Source organism: Lampetra fluviatilis, chromosome 35 (genome assembly GCF_964198595.1).
Source record: "Lampetra fluviatilis chromosome 35, kcLamFluv1.1, whole genome shotgun sequence".
Lineage (NCBI taxonomy): Eukaryota > Metazoa > Chordata > Hyperoartia > Petromyzontiformes > Petromyzontidae > Lampetra > Lampetra fluviatilis.
Window position 1 is genome coordinate 10,284,560 of NC_136309.1, and position 18,493 is coordinate 10,303,052.

The 18,493-nt window shown below is 53.5% G+C and overlaps 2 protein-coding genes across 7 annotated transcripts in view; one reads left to right on the plus strand and one right to left on the minus strand.

Moving 5' to 3' along the window:
• Nucleotides 1-18,493, minus strand: part of LOC144944606 (C-Jun-amino-terminal kinase-interacting protein 4-like) — a 100,863-nt gene that overhangs the window by 14,957 nt on the left and 67,413 nt on the right. For 4 of the 6 annotated variants that reach the window (XM_078872915.1, XM_078872914.1, XM_078872918.1 and 1 more), the window contains 9 exons: nucleotides 17,205-17,325; nucleotides 16,395-16,532; nucleotides 7,927-8,103; nucleotides 6,328-6,499; nucleotides 4,702-4,941; nucleotides 3,839-4,052; nucleotides 3,021-3,143; nucleotides 2,008-2,088; nucleotides 938-1,005 (listed from right to left, as the gene is read on the minus strand). In XM_078872915.1, the coding sequence (XP_078729041.1) occupies nucleotides 938-1,005; nucleotides 2,008-2,088; nucleotides 3,021-3,143; nucleotides 3,839-4,052; nucleotides 4,702-4,941; nucleotides 6,328-6,499; nucleotides 7,927-8,103; nucleotides 16,395-16,532; nucleotides 17,205-17,325 (1,334 nt within the window). The remainder of the gene's footprint in view (nucleotides 1-937; nucleotides 1,006-2,007; nucleotides 2,089-3,020; nucleotides 3,144-3,838; nucleotides 4,053-4,701; nucleotides 4,942-6,327; nucleotides 6,500-7,926; nucleotides 8,104-16,394; nucleotides 16,533-17,204; nucleotides 17,326-18,493) is intronic. The other 2 variants (XM_078872916.1, XM_078872917.1) reach the window with 2 other exon arrangements.
• LOC144944608 (uncharacterized) lies at nucleotides 9,258-15,785 on the plus strand. Its single transcript, XM_078872920.1, has 2 exons — nucleotides 9,258-11,057; nucleotides 14,875-15,785. Exons 1-2 carry the CDS (start codon nucleotides 9,759-9,761, stop codon nucleotides 14,887-14,889), a joined length of 1,314 nt encoding a protein of 437 aa, XP_078729046.1. The 5' UTR covers nucleotides 9,258-9,758; the 3' UTR covers nucleotides 14,890-15,785.

Sequence of the window (18,493 nt, forward strand, 5' to 3'; positions counted from 1 at the left end):
AATTAGATAATCGTCACATGTGTTGGCAGTGAGAATCAAACCCGGATCACCGGGTTCGTAGCTCACAGCGCTAGCCATTACACTTCTGCTCCTGTCTGCGACAACGTGCCAATGTGCTGAACAAAAAAGTTTTTATATCAGCCACAACTTAAAGATCATGGACAGTGACAAAGAAAATTAAACCAAAGTTGAACAGCGCATAAAGTAGCGTGAAGAGGTGCATGCTTGGAAAAAATATTGCAAGGCAGGAAGGGAAACACAGGGATAGGAGAACACGTGCAGGTGAGAGACGTCACCTTGACACAGTTCTGAAAAGCAAGTGGGGGCTGGGGTAGGACACGTCACTCGAGAGAAAGACAGCCACTGGTCGAGTTTAACGGTGGAGCGGCAGCCAAATGGAGGGAACGCGCCCGGGAGGATGTTGAGTGCAGAGATGGGAGCGATGAAATTCAGCTTGTGTGCAGGAGCTAAATGGATTGTTGAGTCACAAGACCATGATTTATCATGGCTGATTGTGATGAGGATGACGATCAATTTAAGTGTTCTTCACTGCAAGGCCCACAGGCCACTGGCGGCCCCTGAAGTGCGGCCCCCCATAATACACAAATGTGAAAACACCCCATCGTGCTGTCAGACCCCAATGATTTTAAAACGTGTGGCGGCCCTCACACTGATGATGTCTTATCGGCCAAAGTGGCCCTCCTCTGAAAATTAGTGAAGAACACCGATCTAAAGTTTCAGTTTACCCCTTGAAAACTAAACTTGTATTCAGGTTCTTCAGTCCCCGCCCCCCCCCCCACACGTACAAAATAACTCAAGGGATTCATCGACCGCACTGGGAGAGACGGGCACAAAAAGCAGAACTGCGGTGTCTCTGTGAGGTTTCCCTCTACGAATGAAGAGAACGAGAACGAGGAACTGTGTAGGAAGGAGGCACCTTCTGCTCGGTGGAAAATAGCCATCGTCCCATCCGCCAGGGCGACCAGGACCCTGCCTTTGATGTGCCTGGAAAACAATGCGGAAACACCGTCAAGGGATTTGGACTCATGGGAGCAAGCCGTAGGCTTCTAGAAGCGAAAAGTGTTTTCCATGCCGCAAATTGTACTTTTTTTTTATTGACACCCTGGCCTGAAATAGTAGCAGCCACCTCAACAACAACTCAGTTGCTTTAATGTATTTTTGGCGTTGTTGTGAATTCACATTTAGTGCTCGAGGCTTTTAAGCTCTCAAAAATGTATATTTATATTACAAATACGGCATTGACCGAGCAGTGTAAACCAACAATAAACTAAACACAGAATTCTTCATGTAAAATGTGGGTAACCTTTCATACACTCAATTGTTTCAAGAAAAATAGTTTCGTTCAAGTGCCACGGAAGAGTCTGTGGTTCCAGCTCGAGGCCAGCATCGCGTCGGGTCCCCACGGGTCACGCACACAACTGGTCGGAGCCAAGTCGTTAATACAGCTTGCCGTTCGGGCGCAGGTCGGACACATTAACCACCGTGACGCGGACGTTACGTGGACGTTGACGCGATGAACGTGGCCTGACCAGCATATGAAAACAACATCGGTTCCGACCCGCTTGGTGGGTCACATGTACTTAATTACTCGACCGGATGCAGGACTCCAGCAGCAGTCGTTCACAACCATCCTTTACATGCCTCCCAGCAGCCCCATAGATATTGACATTGGAAAAGCCACTGTCTGAAAGCAACACGACCTTGTAACACAAAAGGTCTCGAACTGTCACAGCCTCAAGTCGGCTCTCTGCTGTCATCCCCTCGGTGTGGAACGCTCTAATGCCTTTGCACATCTGCAACGTCAAATGCACTCTGACTTTCAAGAAACATAAAAAATACTATCTGTGTGGTCAGCCTTTCCAGCAGCCTCGAGCTTGGCTCCGCGCCTCCGAGTTGTTGACTTGTACGCAAAATTTGGCGAGTTATAAATGTCATCATTATTTTTATTAAAAGGGAGACATGAGGACCGATAGCAAGCATTCTTACACGATGCACAGCACGGAGTCTTTCAGCTTGATGGAGTGCAGACACTTCCTCCACTGAGCCACGGAGGAGTGCACGTACAGGCTGCAACACAAAGGGGAGAGTCGCTTCGGAGGTGCGCGCGGAACGTCACAACGGCAAAGAGCCGGGTGCACAACTCTCTCCAAATTTCCCATTCCGCGCAAATTTCTGTCCGGCAAAACCATTGCACGGCATCTGAGTGAGCCCCGACTTTGCCAGCATTCCTGGGAACAAGTCAATCACCTTCGGCTGTGGAAATCTGATCCGGAAAGACAGAAGGTCGATTGACTCAATATATTTGTTTACGTGGAGGTAATAGAATGGAAGCAGAGTTATTTAATATCACAACTACCGTTCATCTCTTAAAAGCGTGTTTTACTTTGACGCAAACCCTGTCCCGTATATCGTGACCCCCCTCCCCCGAAAATCCTGACAATTCATCGAATCTCTCGAACGGTCAAATCGGTCCACGTCTTGTTTCATCTTCCAGTTAACCGACATAAGGCGAGTGCGTACGTTGGCGGCAGGACATCGTCACGGGCAATGAGGAAGGACTTGAACTGCTGCGCTGTAATACGATAAAATCGGACACACCACGAAATCACCGATCAGAGATTTGCCCATATATGGAGGGAAGTAGGCATGGTGTTACCGGAAGGGGCGTGTCTTTGCCCAAATATGGCTACTGTGGATGGTGAATCGAGGTTAATTGTATTGATTCCGCTCAGTCGATCCAGCAAGCAGTCGCTCACAGTTGATCCAGCAGCCACCTTGAAAATGTCGATTCATTGGCAATCTATTCCATTGCCAAGCGATACTTGGATCGCGTAGTCGTGTGACACGCCCCCTTCAGTTGATTAGCTATCAGCAAGATCGGTGATTCCATCGCGGTCCGCTTTTATTGTACTACACGAAGGAACCGCACACACACACACACGACCCCACGCGACCCCGCGAGTGCGTGTACGCGTGCGTGCGTGACGTGGCACACGCACAATCCATTCTGCGCGCCCAGCCACATGGTGGGAAGGATGCTGCTCATCTTGCCCGCCTCCTCGTGCATGAGGTCCATGTCGACGGCCCGCATGGACACGCCGTCCCGCACCACGTCCGGGTCCCTGGGGACGCAACGACCACGAGCGCGACACGATGTTCATGAACGCCCGACTGCTATAACGCGCGAACCGCCGTGACACCGCCGGGATGCCAACCGCTTCACGGACACGCGTGCGCTATGCTGTCACGACGACAAACCATCGACACACTAACATCTGCGCGTGAGAACAGGTTCATAGAACGGAGGCTGACAATAAACCCTGCTGCCCTGCATCAAAGCAAAAGCATGAAGATGCCAGATTCACAGACGCAGTTGATAATAATGATAACATCGTGGGCTCCGAAAGCAGCGGGGGAGCGGCCTGTTTGGCGGGGTGGGAGTGGGCACCACAAGATGTTTTCATACAATGAATGAGGAGTTCTGTTAATTATACATTTGGGATAAAAGCGGAGCACCAAGAGAAAGCCCGCGTGTGCGAGGGGGCAACACTCTATCCCCCCTGCACTCGCTGTTCTGCCTTCTCCCGGCGAGTCAGGGTGTGGACCCTCCTCGACACCCATGGAAAGGGAGTTTCACAACATCTGTGCGGTGATCCACGAACCCTCGCTGCTGCCTCCACAGCGCTCGATTACAGGCCACGTGCTCATAGCCACCACCGCCTGGTTAAGATGTGAATCTGGCCTTTAATGTTCAACGCGCTACAAAAGTTTAATCAAACCTTCCCTACGCAAGGGCCCCGGAACCCACACGCGTCACCTGGGCTCGAGCTGAGGCTTCTCATGCAGGGGGTCGGTGAAGACGTGCTCGGTGAAGGCGGCCGGAGCGGCGGAGTGCTTCCCGTTCGACGCACGGCCCCCTCCCTCCGGGCCTCCCTCTCCAGGGCTCTCGAGGGCCTCCGTGGCCTCCTCCGTCGAGGGTTCCTCCTCCTCCTCCTGCTCGTTCTCCCCCAGAAGGGGGTGGCTTCCTCCCGCTAAAAAACGAGACGCTCTCTCGCATCGTACGCAGTGGCGGATGCTCGCGAGAGCGGCGACGGGGGCGACAGATACGATAATGGGGGAAGGGGGGAGGGATGGCAGCTGTGGCTGAGCACTGGAATGGGAGAGGCCGAGATCGCGGGAATGTACATCTAACACGAAAATCATGCACGTGGAATAAACACAAATGTATGTTTGTACGTTCAACTTCTTTCGCACCGTACGTGGCCAAAGGCGCCAACGCATCACCGCGCAATCTGGCCTGATGAGATTGGACGCATTCTCGATGATTTGGTATCCGATGCACCGACTGTCATGTAAGGGCCCTCTTCACCGGAGGGGGTTCTAGAGGGCACACATTGGCCGACTCTTCCACGCTGGCCGGAAGAGTGAGACCACCCACCGCTTACCCCACCACACGCAGGCTACCACACAGCCGGGTGGGACAGAGGCGGCGCGGGGGAGCGGGGAGGGATTGAAGGAACTTTCAACCCGTCGTTCCAAATGCCGCACCAGGAGACGGGGAGCCGACCTCCTGGATCCCCAGCAGGCGCCAACCGCTACCCCACGGTTGGCGAATCTCTCAACCTACGACGACGACGACGAAGCGCCTACCCAAAAAGAAAAACGACCACACGCACAAACCTGGCCTGAGCTGCGGGGTGGGACTACTGGCGCCTGACGAGAGGCGGCCGGACGGTTCGCCGCCGGCGCAGGTCGTGGTGCAGTCGACGAGCACGAGGCCCCCCAGCGCCGCCGGCCCGTCCGCGACGTCGCCGGCGGTGGCGCTAGGGATAGCGGTGGCGCCGCCGCAGGGAGCCCGCGGGCTCAGGCTCGCGTCCACCTGGATCTCTTCCCCAGCGGGGTAGTCTGTCTCTCGGGCGCCTGCGAGTTGGTTTTGAAAACGCAGATTGTCTTTAGGCGAAGTCTCGCAGAGTTGAAGCGGGTCGGGTGAAAACATTTACGCATTTGCTCTGTCCCCTGGCTGTCCGTCCGTCTGTAATGGGGGGGGGGGGGGCTTGATAATTCTCGTTAAGGTGATCCAATTTGAATGACGCTAGAGCATGAAGCTGCGTTGCTATTAGGGAGTTACGCGACTATAACTGCCGCATCAACCAAGAGGGGTGCTCAAAACGTGGAAACATAATTCGGAACGAAAAGACCTGATGACTGCCCCCATGGGTGGTAGGCTAGGAGAAGTGAGATGGGCATGAGCAGGCACGCAGCGTCCCGCGTCGGAGCTCTTGTTCTGCGCGACCGAAATGGCTACGAGTTATGAATATCCATCAGTGGACGGCGGCATCGATGACAAATTAAATACTTCTGACGGCAAACGCATGGAGGAAAGCGTAACATGATCCATGCGTATGCCCGATGTTTCCTCGTCTCCCCGGTATTTGAGTTGGTGAAATACAGTAAGCTCAAGTGGCCTGAGACGTGATGCTGTTTTTAGTTATGGTTGTCCCTAATAATTGCTCGAATTTCTTAACACCGAAATCCATAAATACAATCAAATGCGCCAATTAGCTTCCAATTTTTTGTAAATGTACTTTTGTTAAATGCTTGCATTCGAAGTTTCAACCTAATTATATCCGCTCCCAGAGATGAAACCCAGTGTATGCTGCGGTGCCCCAAGTGATGACACACAGCGCAAGGCGGTGGTGATAAGTACTGGGCGCAAGGCGGAGATGGCAAAGCGCAGTGCGGTGATGAGCGAGACACGGCGGGCAGCGTGACAGTAACAAGAACCACGGCACAGCTGAGACACTTGCACATCCGAGCCGTGCCAGGACTGGGGCCAGCAGGGCACAAGGGTTGTTTTTCCACTGATATTTTATCGCGTCGAGCACGGAACCTAGCCATGCTTCACTGGCCTCACAAGACATCGTAATCTGGCTCAGGGCATAGCCGCGTTCGGGACGAGGCTGATGACAGCGTGCAATGCGCCCGATGTTGTTCAGTAAGTATGTATGTATGTATACGTATAAGTACGTGTGTATACATAACTACTTGTACGTATACATACGTACTGACGTAGCCAACCTTGCTAATCGGAGGTGCGGGAAGCCTCTTAACACAGCGGCGGCGCGGCATCACCTGCACGCGTGCTTAGATCGCGCATTGCGTGCAACATGGCACGGCTCGTGCAGTGGAAAAGCAACCCCACCCGTGCTTCCCGACCTGTGCTGCGACTCGCATGTGCAAGTGGCGGGGGGCATAAAAGACATAAAAGGATGGAAGCGACCAGCGTCGTCGGTTGGCCGCGCGTACCGGGCACGCTGGCGATGCACAGGACGTGCGAGCTGCACACGGCGAACTGCTCGAGGATGCGGTCGGGCTGGTTGGCGTCGCGGACGAGCACGTGGCTCGTGTTGGACGTGCTCGTGCACACCCACACGAGGCTCGAGAGCTCGTCCGCCTGCCGCAGCTCCCGCTGATGCTTCTGCGAAGGAGAGGTCTCGCATTCGTACCGCGACTCTTTTTGCCCTGCGCGCGTATGCACACGTACACAAAGCTTGCATTTTCTTGGTTCTTTCGGTAAAGTCACGTCGAAGGGAAATAATAAAAATAAAACATAATAAAATAATTCTCACGACGTTTCGGCCACAACGCAAGCAGCCGTCCTCAGGTGAAGAACAACCTGAGGACGGCTGCTTGCGTTGTGGCCGAAACGTCGTGAGAATTATTTTATTATGTTTCATTTTTATTATTTTATTATTTCCCTTCTACGTGACTTTACCGAAAGAACCAAGAAGATGAATCCCTGCAGTCACGAAAGCTTTAAATCGAAATTTAAAGCTGCCATTGTCGTCGTCATCGGCCATGATCAATCTGCTGCCAGATGAAGCCCTCCCCCAAGCCGTTGTCAGCTCTCATGGTACTGACAGTTCATCTACCACCTTCGCATGAGCCGACTGCATCGCTCCATCTCCATGGTGAACAAACGCTACGATGTTTCTTCCTTCTCATGGCTGCCTCCCCACCAGTGATCTCAACCACTGGCCATCATCTCTTGTGGAAAAGTGTCCTTTATTTGACGGAAATGTCACATAGCAACATTTCGTTTCTCAATGTTGCTATATCACTGCTTATTGGGAAGTCTGGTACATGCGGCCTCGCTGTGTACGATTCCTATTGCTCAACTGGGATATAAGTATGATGAAACATAAGTCTTTGCTTTACCCTTTCTGGAAATAAAACAGGAGGTGTTAAAATTCTAGATTTGAAGCTTTCGTGACTGCAAGGATTCATATTCTTAGGTTTTTTCGGTAAAGTCACGTAGGTAAAAAATTTAAATTTTTTACCTACGTGACTTTACCGAAAAAACCTAAGAATATGTGTTAAAATGTTAGAACACCAAATAAATACCTAGTGCAAGGCATCAAGTCTGCGTTAACCACAAACACTTGCAGCAAAAACATGCTCTGATAATATATGCACTGTCTTTGAAACTGATTTGGCCTACACCAGACAGCCTTCTGTATGGCCTTGTCTCACCGGTTAGACCAGATATTGCCAAAAGACGAACAGTACCAAAGGCAATGCCAGTGTTAAAGTATTAATCGCTTGGGTTAAGCAGTTATATCTATGGTACCTTTTTTTCCCTGTATCAAGATATACGGTAACCAACTGAACATCGACTTAACATTCCTCTGTGAATCTCAGAGATGGGCTCGAACCTGCAGCTCCTGGTCCAGGGAACTCCACGGCTACCCTGGTCGGCTAGTGACAAGCTCTCGACATTGGAAAGTCTGCAACGTACGGCCTCGCTGTGTGAGATTCCTACACATCAACTGGGATCTACGGTGACCGATCAAACATCGACAAAACATCCCCCCCCCCGTTGAAGCTCAGGGACAGGCTCCCAACCTGCAGCTCCTGGTCCAGGAGCTCGAGGCTGCTGCTCGGCGAGGCCGGCGGGGAGCTCTCGACGAGCTCGCCGCTCGCTGCCTCCGCCGCGTGGCTGTAGAAGACGCTGGCGCCCACGATGGAGCCGCCGTCGCGGGTGCGGCCGCCCGACAGGTTCACTCCCGCCGCGCACCACAGCTGGTGAGAAAACACAAACACCCGTCGCCGTCAGCGTCACAGCCGCCACCACTGCCGCCGTCGTCGTTGTCGAGCATCGTCCCGCCGGCAATTATCGCCAAGCAGCAGCGACCACAATCTTACAGTCGCTGTCAGCAGTGTGTAATCAGCCACCGCGATTTCACCAATGTCCTCGTCCAATCATCGTCAACTATGTGGCGTCAATTGTTGATATTTCTCATCCACAACTCAGCTCATGGTCTACTCTAAACCGCATCCGCACAAACCGTGGCGGCATATGCGGATACCTGATGCACAAATGGAAAATTAAAAACTCTCCAGTGTGCGACTGTGGTCAATCCAACGTATAACGACGCTAGGCCCGATCCACAAATACAAAGAGGACATCACAGCGATACACTGTACTGCTCCTGACACGGTTATCCGTCTTGACCACCTGAAAGTGAAATACAGTTATTGCTCTACATCAGCCACACGAAATGAGAAGATACAAAACTTATCCTCTTTAATTATCAAGTCAAACAATTAGAATTACGTAAGCAATGGAGGCGATGATTCATATTTGATATTTGGGGTCAGATGAGACGACTGAAATGTGTTGCACACCCTCCGCTTCCACTCGACACGGCCACAGAATCAAGTTCCCACGTGACCAACGTGCCAGTTTCTTGCTGCTTAATCACACCGCTGTGTTGGAGAGCCATCAACAACATTTAACAATTGAGCAGGGGACGTTTCGCTGGCCGTTGCGACCAACAAGATCAGCGAGTTGTGAGAACTGCACGATGACGCCGGTTGCAGCTGCCAGTGAGCGCACTCGCGACGGTGGCTGTAGATCGCTCTCCGGCGCACGGGGCGGTGCTGCTGAAGCAGTCACAAATTGAGACGTTGGTTCATCACGTGTTTAGACGGTCACCGCATTGCGCGCTTTTCAGACGCACTTCTGCGGCCGTCTGGAACGCTCTTCCTCCCGATATTAGGAAGCCGCTGGGAGCTATGCACTTTTAAATAATCTAGATTGAAAACTTATTTCTTTAGAACTGCCTTTTGTGTTTAGTTTGTTGCCCTTCCCCGCACCTCCAATTAGCACAATTTGCTACATATGGCGCAAAAGAAGTTCAACATACATATATATGTAGTGACATAAGAAGGGAGGGGCTGCTGGGGGCTCTGGGTTCCCAGGTGGGTCCAGACGCTAAGCCTCTGGGCGCCAGGCGTTGAGTTCCCAGGGGGTCCAGACGCTTAATCCCCTTGGCGCCGCCAAAGGGGGGGGCTGTGTGTGCTCTGTGGGATATCTGGGGGCGCACACGGCCCCACCCCTCGTTGTACCAGGCATAAAAGGAGAGCTCCCTGGACGATCGGGGCCCAGTTGTAACTCAAGACCCAAGACCCACGACCAGCCATCTGAAGACCCGGGGATGCTGTGAGAGCCAGCGCTGGGACTCTGGAACTCCCGACTCTACGACCTTGTGAGGGCGAGTTCCGGAGCGTAGCCAGAGTAGAGTATCTAGGCTGTGTAGCTAGGCTGTGTACCTAGGCTGTAACAGAGTATCAGGACTGTTGGACTGTTGGACTGTTGGAGTGTTGTATTGTAATAAAGAAGTTACCTCTACAAGTGTCTCCGGAACCTGTTACATTTGGCGTCAGAAGTGGCAATGGAGACAAGAAGTAAGCCACGTACCTTCAGTCCTGACGGCGATGTTGAGGAGCAAGCGGCGACGGGGCAGCCAACTCGGGCCGACAGCGACGCTGCACCGCCGGCTCAGCAGTCGTCCACCATACCTGCCGATCTTCCTCCAGCGTCGGGAGCAGCAATGGAGGAAACGCTGCTTCGCCTCACCGAGCTGCTCCACGCCACCGTCTCCATCCTGGACGACATGCGTCGCTCACAGGCGGAGACAGCAGGGAGAGAGGAGGCGCAGCGGCCGCACCATCCCGCCGGCTCCCACACAAAGATGGCGGCCGTTCCCGCCGCAAATACATCCGGGTGTGTCGTCACTTCTGCGGGGGGAGCAGTGGCCGCTGGGAGCGACGTCACTTCCGGGCCCAGCGTGGGCCAACCCGATGACGCCGCGTCATCAGCGCTGCGTCCCTCACCGCCGGGTGACAGCGCTGCGAACGCGAAGCCAGCTTCAGCCGGGTTGCCAGGCAACGAAAGCTTGGCTCACGTCCAGCAACGCCTGCCGGCACTCAAGGCATTTTCTTCAGAGGGGGGTGAGTGGGCAGCGTTCGAACGCCGGTTCGTCTCTCTTATAGAGACGTCCGGCTGGTCGGAGTATGAAGCGCTCCAAGGCCTCCCGGCCATGCTCGACGACGACTCCCTCGCAGCACTCCTTACTGTGCCACGCGCAAAACGTGCCACGCTCACGGATGCCCTTCATCAGATGCGGCTGATTTATGGACCCCCATCCGAAGCACGTCACCGCTTCGATGCGAGGAGGAAGAAGGCCTCCGAGTCGGCGATGGGGTACCGCAGCGCGCTGCTGGCCATGGCAAAGGTTGCCTACCCTCGCATGGATGAAGACGCTGTGGAGTCACTCGTGCTGCAGAAGCTCATGAGCTTGGCCCGCCAGCTTCGAGTTGCCATGCCGACAGCCGACGACGACGACGACTTCACGTCGCTACGTGCTGCCAGGTGCATCCAAGCACACCTACATTGCGATGAGGACACGACCATCGCCGCCTGCGCAGGCCCACCTGATGCACAAGCCTATGACGTGCATTCGGGGCCTCATCAGGCCTTCGCAGCAACAGAAAATCGCGGATCGTCCAACTGGCGATCCCAGCGAGATCACCACCAGCGGGACCGGCCAACCTCGCGCCAGGACGGAGCGTCCATCGTCTGCCACAACTGTGGCCTTCGGGGCCATGTGGCGTCCGGCTGCCGGGTCCCCCGACGCCGGACTTCAGGACCTCCGGCGCCTCGGCCACCACCGTATCCTCGGCATACCCAGGCGAGTCACGACACCTCGCACTCTCGGCCCCCACTTACAACAAGCACGCACCCTCACACCACACAGGGGGGTCATGCTTCTGAGGAGGGGGATTCGGGCCCATCATTGAACAACCGGGCGCTCGGACCGGGTCAATGGTCCGAGTTGGCCCATAGGGTCGTTGCCGCTGCGGCAGGGTCCTCTGCCGTAGTGGGTTCCATCGAGGGCGTTGATGTTCGTATGTTGATCGATACGGGTGCGTCGGCGACCATCATTTCAGACATAATTTATAACATTTTGCCCGATATATGCCGTCCCTTGCAGCCAGTTGATGTGCCATGCTATGCCGCAAATGGGGGTTCGTTGGGCATCACCGGACGGATCAATGCTCAGATCCGCATTGCTGACGTCCAATTAGTTGGGCCCATTTTGGTCTCATCAACCCTCGCCGTTCCGTGCCTCCTCGGAACAGATTTCTTGGGGAAGATGCCCATTAAAATTCTCATTAACAAAGGGTGTATTGAGCTCCCCTCCGGCCGACGCATGGCCTTCCTACCCACACCCACTCGGTTGCACTCCGCATCTACGACGGTGCAGGCGTTGGCGGCGTGCACAATTCACATTCCTCCTGGCTCTCAGATGTTAGTTCCCCTCCGGTTTCGTAAACCCCTTGATTACGACGCGTTCATGGGGGGTGCTGTGATCGGGCCTTCGCGTTCAGCTGAGCGGGTGTCGGACCTCGTGTGTGCACAAACGCTCGTGCGAAGCGACCACGACCCCTTTATCCAGGTCCTTAACGCGGGATTGGAAACGGCCGTTATCTGTCAGGGAATGGTGCTTGCTCACGCGACGCCAGCCCCGCCAGAAGATGTGATCGTGGGTCACGTAGGGGGCGAGTTCTCTTCCGTTGCCAAGCCAGGTCCTGACACAGGATGGCTCGACGCGCTTTGCTCCACTTCTGCCGATTTGTCACCATTACAACATGCTAAATTACGCACGCTGCTGAGCGATTTCGCCGACGTTTTCAGTCAAAGCAAATTCGACATTGGCTGCACTAAATTGCTAAGCCACCACATCGACACGGGTGATGCCGCTCCAATTCGTCAAAACCCATTCCGGTTGAGCCCGGCCGAAAAGGAACATGTACGGGTGGCCGTCAACGATATGTTGGCGGCCGATGTCATTGCGCCATCAAATAGCCCATGGGGGGCGCCGATCGTTCTTGTTAAGAAGCACGACGGGAGCCTCCGCTTTTGTGTTGACTTCAGGAAACTTAATAAGATTTCGGTGGCCGACGCCTACCCGCTTCCCAGGATGGACGAGTCGCTCGATGCCTTAGCAGGTGCGCATTACTTCTCCACCTTGGATCTCCTCTCGGGGTTTTGGCAGCTACCCCTTGATGACGCATCCAAACCAAAGACGGCCTTTCGCACGCCGCAGGGACTGTTCCAATTCAACAGACTTCCCATGGGTCTTCACTCGGCCCCGGCGACGTTCCAGCGCCTGATGGAGCTGGTCCTCGCTGGGCTCCAGTGGGATTCTTGCCTAATCTACCTCGACGATGTAATCGTGTTCAGCAAAACTTTTGATGAACACCTCACGCGATTGAAGGCAGTTTTCCTTAAAATGCGAGCGGCTAACCTCAAATTCAAACCGCAAAAATGCCACCTCATGAGGGATTCGGTTCGTTATTTGGGCCATATTGTCAGCCGCTCGGGAATTGCCACGGACCCCGAAAAGACAAATTGCGTGCGCTCATGGCCAACTCCTACCTCTGTTGGGGAGGTGCGGAGTTTTATCGGCTTCGCCTCATATTATCGACGATTTGTTGCGGGATTCGCATCTATTGCGAAGCCCCTCCACGCATTAACGGCCAAAGGGGTCAAATTCCGATGGGGAGAGTTAGAACAGGCATCATTCAATGCCGTCCGAAAAGCACTGGTCGATGCTCCTACCCTGTCTTATCCAGATTTTACCACTCCGTTCATTCTGGATACAGACGCCAGCAACACCGGAATTGGAGGGGTGCTGTCGCAAATTGTCAATGGAGTGGAGCGCGTCGTCGCCTATGGCAGCAGGGTGCTGTCGCCCGCGGAGCAACGTTACTGCGTGACGCGCCGCGAATTGCTTGCTATCGTTTTTTTCATAAAGCAGTACAGGCCATACGTGTATGGCAGGCATTTCACAGTACGCTCCGACCACGCGGCGCTACAATACGCCTTGCGAGTGGACCAACCATCTGGACAGCTCTCGCGTTGGCTCGAGATCCTCCAGGACTTTGCGTTCACTGTCATTTACCGCAAGGGGATTCAACACGGGAACGCCGACGGGTTGTCGCGACTGCCGAACAATGGGCGCTGTGCTTGTTTTTTGGGTGCGGGGCGTTGTAGGCAGCCTGACGGGGTACCGCCCCCATCCCTTGCGGCCGCGGCCGGGGATGGGGTCGGGGACCACGGGGCTCCCTCCACGCAAGTTCCGCAGGACGCATTGCTGGGCCTCGGGTTGGACGACTGGGGACGTCTTCAGATGGAAGACGTCTCCCTCCTCAAATTGAGACGCCGCGCTAGGGATGCCGAGGGTCACAGGGGGCAGGGGGGCCCCGTATCATATGTCATCCGGGAAGGCGTCCTCATGCATTGGGATGGGGGGTCCCAATCCCACACATTGGTGGTGCCCACCTCCCTGCGGGGGCGACTTGTGTGGGAAACCCACAGTCGCCTCTTGCACTTGGGTGTTCAGAAAACACTAGCTAAAATCCAATTGGAATTTTTCTGGCCGGGCATGGCAAACGATGTGGCTGACCTTGTGCAAGGTTGCACAGAATGTGCACGGCGGAAACCACCTGCTAGGCCGTCCTGCCCGCCGCTCCAATCCATTAAAGTTTCCCGGGTCAATGAGATCGTCGCATTGGATATTTTGGGTCCGTTTCCCGCTACTCCTCGGGGTAATAAGTACCTTTTGGTTGGGGTCGAATATTTTACCCGATGGGCCATGGCCTGGCCACTCCCCAACCAGTCTGCAGCAGCCATTACAGAGGCCTTTTTCCAGGGCTACGTCCTGGACAAGGGTGCTCCCGAACGCCTGCTGACCGACCAAGGGAAAAATTTCTCTTCCACCCTGTTGCGGGATGTGTGCAACCTGCTAGGGACACACAAAATTCGCACCTCGCCATATCACCCCCAGACTGACGGTATGGTCGAGCGATTACATAGGACACTTACCTCCATGCTAAGCCACCAGGTGTCTGAGTCACAGACTGATTGGGATCTCCACATACCTGGTGTCTTGGCCGCCTATAGAATGGCGCCCCATGCTGCCACGGGGTACTCGCCATTCTATCTAATGTATGGTAGGGAGGTTTGCCCCCCAATCGACGTACAATTGCACATTAAACAGCCCGCACCTAAGGCTAAGATTGCCGACCACATCCGTGCTAATGTGCGTCGTCTCGTAGATGCCCGGGAGGCTGCTCAAAATAACTCAGAAGCCCGTCAGCTTGCCAACGAGCGGTTGCGGAATCTCCGCACATCCCGCCACGTTTGGGTAGAAGGGGACCGCGCCTGGCTCCACTGCCCGCAGGTACCATTGGCTACTTCCTCAAAACTGCTTAAGCCTTGGAGAGGGCCGGTTGTTATTATTCGCGTTCTCCGCCCGCAGTGTGTCAGGATCCAGCATGGCAAGCGACGTTGGTTCGTGCACCCGTCACGTCTAAAACCTTACATTCAACCCTACACACCTCCTTCACATCTCCGGGGCCGAGAGCGCGACATGTCTGACGAGTCGCGCCGCGATGATGCTGCTTCTAACTCTCGGGCAGGTCCCGCTGCCCCGCCCTCAGGTGCCTTGGGAATGAAATCCGCCACGGCCGACCCAGCGGGAACAAGCTTGCCCGCGGGATCAGCGACCCAGGACACAAGCGCAACAGCGGGTCGTCGGTCCCCTCCTGCCTCCGTCGCGACCGATGGACCTGCCACTCGGACTCGCTCAAAACTCAAACGATTTTCATGACCCCCGCCCACGAACTCTCGTCCCAACGCGACGCCACTCACTTTTCCATCATGTATAGTGGGCGATTGGGGCGTGCGTTCATCCTGCATATATGTGTTTATACAGTGTTGTTCTGCATCGGTGACCACAGGAGGGGGAGAGGCGCTTTCTTCTCATTTTTTTTTCTTGATTTGTCACACACTCATTCTGATGGTTAACAAATAATTTCTTGTACAATTGTATTTTTTTTTGACAGCCGGGTCGGCTGGAGGCTACGTAGAGGGGGGTAATGTAGTGACATAAGAAGGGAGGGGCTGCTGGGGGCTCTGGGTTCCCAGGTGGGTCCAGACGCTAAGCCTCTGGGCGCCAGGCGTTGAGTTCCCAGGGGGTCCAGACGCTTAATCCCCTTGGCGCCGCCAAAGGGGGGGGCTGTGTGTGCTCTGTGGGATATCTGGGGGCGCACACGGCCCCACCCCTCGTTGTACCAGGCATAAAAGGAGAGCTCCCTGGACGATCGGGGCCCAGTTGTAACTCAAGACCCAAGACCCACGACCAGCCATCTGAAGACCCGGGGATGCTGTGAGAGCCAGCGCTGGGACTCTGGAACTCCCGACTCTACGACCTTGTGAGGGCGAGTTCCGGAGCGTAGCCAGAGTAGAGTATCTAGGCTGTGTAGCTAGGCTGTGTACCTAGGCTGTAACAGAGTATCAGGACTGTTGGACTGTTGGACTGTTGGAGTGTTGTATTGTAATAAAGAAGTTACCTCTACAAGTGTCTCCGGAACCTGTTACATATACATACATGACAACTTTATTAATTGGCTGTGTTGGGTGGAGAAGGGTGTATGACACACATTTTATTAACATGATCTGGCGCAAAAAATATAAATTATGAATTATAATATTGGTCGCAAAGCCTACATTTCAAACAGTGCCTATGCACTAGAACTTTATAAAAAATTAAATGACATATAAACTATAAATATACAATTTCCGGCTGCCCTGAGATAGATTGATAATTCCAAATTTCTGTGGCAGGGATCAGTCTCTCTATGGGACGATCATTGTTTACTTCCCACCAAGGTAGTGGTAATTTTATTTGACTCCAGAAAGACGTGAGAATCAGTCAACGCTGGCTGGGATCTGAACTTGTGATCTTTTAACTGAGGTCGCGCTCCCTTAAACCTCGAAGGATAAAGACAAACTCTCAAGGCCACTGTATGACGTAAGAGTGTGACGGGGCCTCGCGACGGGGCCTCGCGACGGGGCCTCGCGACGGGGCCTCGCGACGGGGCCTCGCGACAGGGCCTCGCGACGGGGCCCAGCGACGGGGCTTCGCGACGCGGCCTCCCGACGCGACCGTGTTGTTCACCTTCATGTTGGGCTCCTGCTCGTGAAGAGGCCGGCAATACACAGGCACCGGGAGCTGCTTCACCTTTTCCTCGTCCAGCTGAGATGCACTGCTCTTCTGTCGCACACCACCACCATTAACACCACCCACTCTAGAAATCTAAAGAAAGTAAAGCATATATAAGTTCGATTTTTATTTTATTGCTTTTTTTTTACTTTTTCAAAAGAATACTCAATGAGAAGTTTTTAAATATTTTGTTTCCATATTTGACTGGAGGTGTAATGGCAGACTCTCTAAAATATATATATACATAAAATATATCTATATATATACATAAATATATATATACACCCCCCTTGGATCTGTACAGCATAGTGAGATCCGGTGGAATTGGGATTGCTAAATAATTTGCATTATGATACGAAATATCATTTATGGAGTGTCGAAAAAGACCCACAACATCAGAAATGAGGATAAATCCAGATGCAAAAATAACCAAGCAGACAATAACACACCTCCTTCCCATATCTGACCATTCAAATCACAAACCAAAGTTTTTTTTTTTTACAAATCTCTTTAGTCGCAGTCTTTTGGGAGTGCGTAATTTCATCAGCATTGGGTTCAACACAAGCAAACTCTGCACAGTGTATCATCAGCAGTCAAGGCTTGCTTGAGCCAACGCTGGTAACTGCCAGATGTTTATAGGCAAAGGACCCTCTCTGTTAGTTACGGGTGTCCTAGTTCGACACAAACTTATACGACACAGAAACCAACATCTGGGTGGCGGGTCGGAGAAACGCGGAGTTCATGAGTGGAGGGGGGCGACTGCACCTGTCTGTACTTATTGGGCAGGCTCCAGCCGTAAGCCTGGGGTCGACCATCCTCCTGCTTGACGTGAGCACGGACTTGGCGGTACTGCTCTCGCTTCTGCTCTCTCCGCGACGGGGACAGGCTACACACAAAAGACAAAGATCCCCCATGTAGCCTTAACATACTGTAGGGGTAAGTGTTGTTATAGCGAGAATTTATGAAGGCAGGCTCGGCACACGCGGGGGTGGGTGACCAGCACCACGCCCGACCGCCTTTGTCTCCCCAGTGGTGATCATTTTACATACCGCACCAGGTACGCATTTGAGGTTGAGTCGACCTCGAAGAGGCCAGGATCGGTTCAGATAATCAGCTAATCGTCACTGGTGTTAATAGTGAGAATCAAACTCGGGTCGCTAGGTTCATTGTGCAGCGTGCTAACCGCTACACGACCGCTCCCCACACAAAGACAAACACACACACACAACACAGATCCCCCGTGTGGCCTTTCGCAGGATTTTTGGGGGTAAGTGTTGTTAAGTGAAAGCAATTTGTTACTCAAAAGAGCTTTAAGGCAGTGCTCATCTCCCGTTTACAGCCCTGAGCCAAAGGTGGAAATTCCACATTCCTTCAAAGGGGTGAGTATCTCCATATGACCACTGTTGACTCCCTTGCAAAGTGATACTCGTTTTACAAACTCTGGAAAGATGATGGGCTGAGTCAACTCCCACCGATAATTTGAACATGCCACCTTCCGATTTTGAGCTGCTCGCTCTCCCGCTGAGCTACCTGCCTGGTGCTGTTTGCGAGCACCTATAGAGGCCGGCATGGCGCTCGAGGCGACAGTGTGGACAAGTACCATGGCAGCTGCCTTTGTCCGCCCCAGTGGTGATGTTTCACACTGTAACCGGTAGTCATTTAAGGCTGACGCTGTCACACAATGGCCTACCCTTGCGAATGACGTCACGGGATCTTTAGCGTCAGCTGTGAGAGAAGCAGACAGCGTGCAGCATTATTACTACGGTTACAAACGTCCCTCGCACATTAGGCAGTCCTCCCCTCCTTAATCTTCTTCCGTTCCTCTCTTAAAGCCTCAGCTCTTCTTGATTTACTCATTCTCTTCCCTCCCCTCGCCCCTCCGCTCCTTCCCGTCTCTCCCCTACCCGAAGTACCCTCTCAATCGCTGTCACTCGTTACTCAATTCTTGTGTAGCACGCCCTTGTCATCCAAATCATAATCTACCATGTCACCGTGTTGTAAGCTACGTCAACGAGCGCATTCAGTGAAGGGGGGCCTCCATATGAATAGAAATT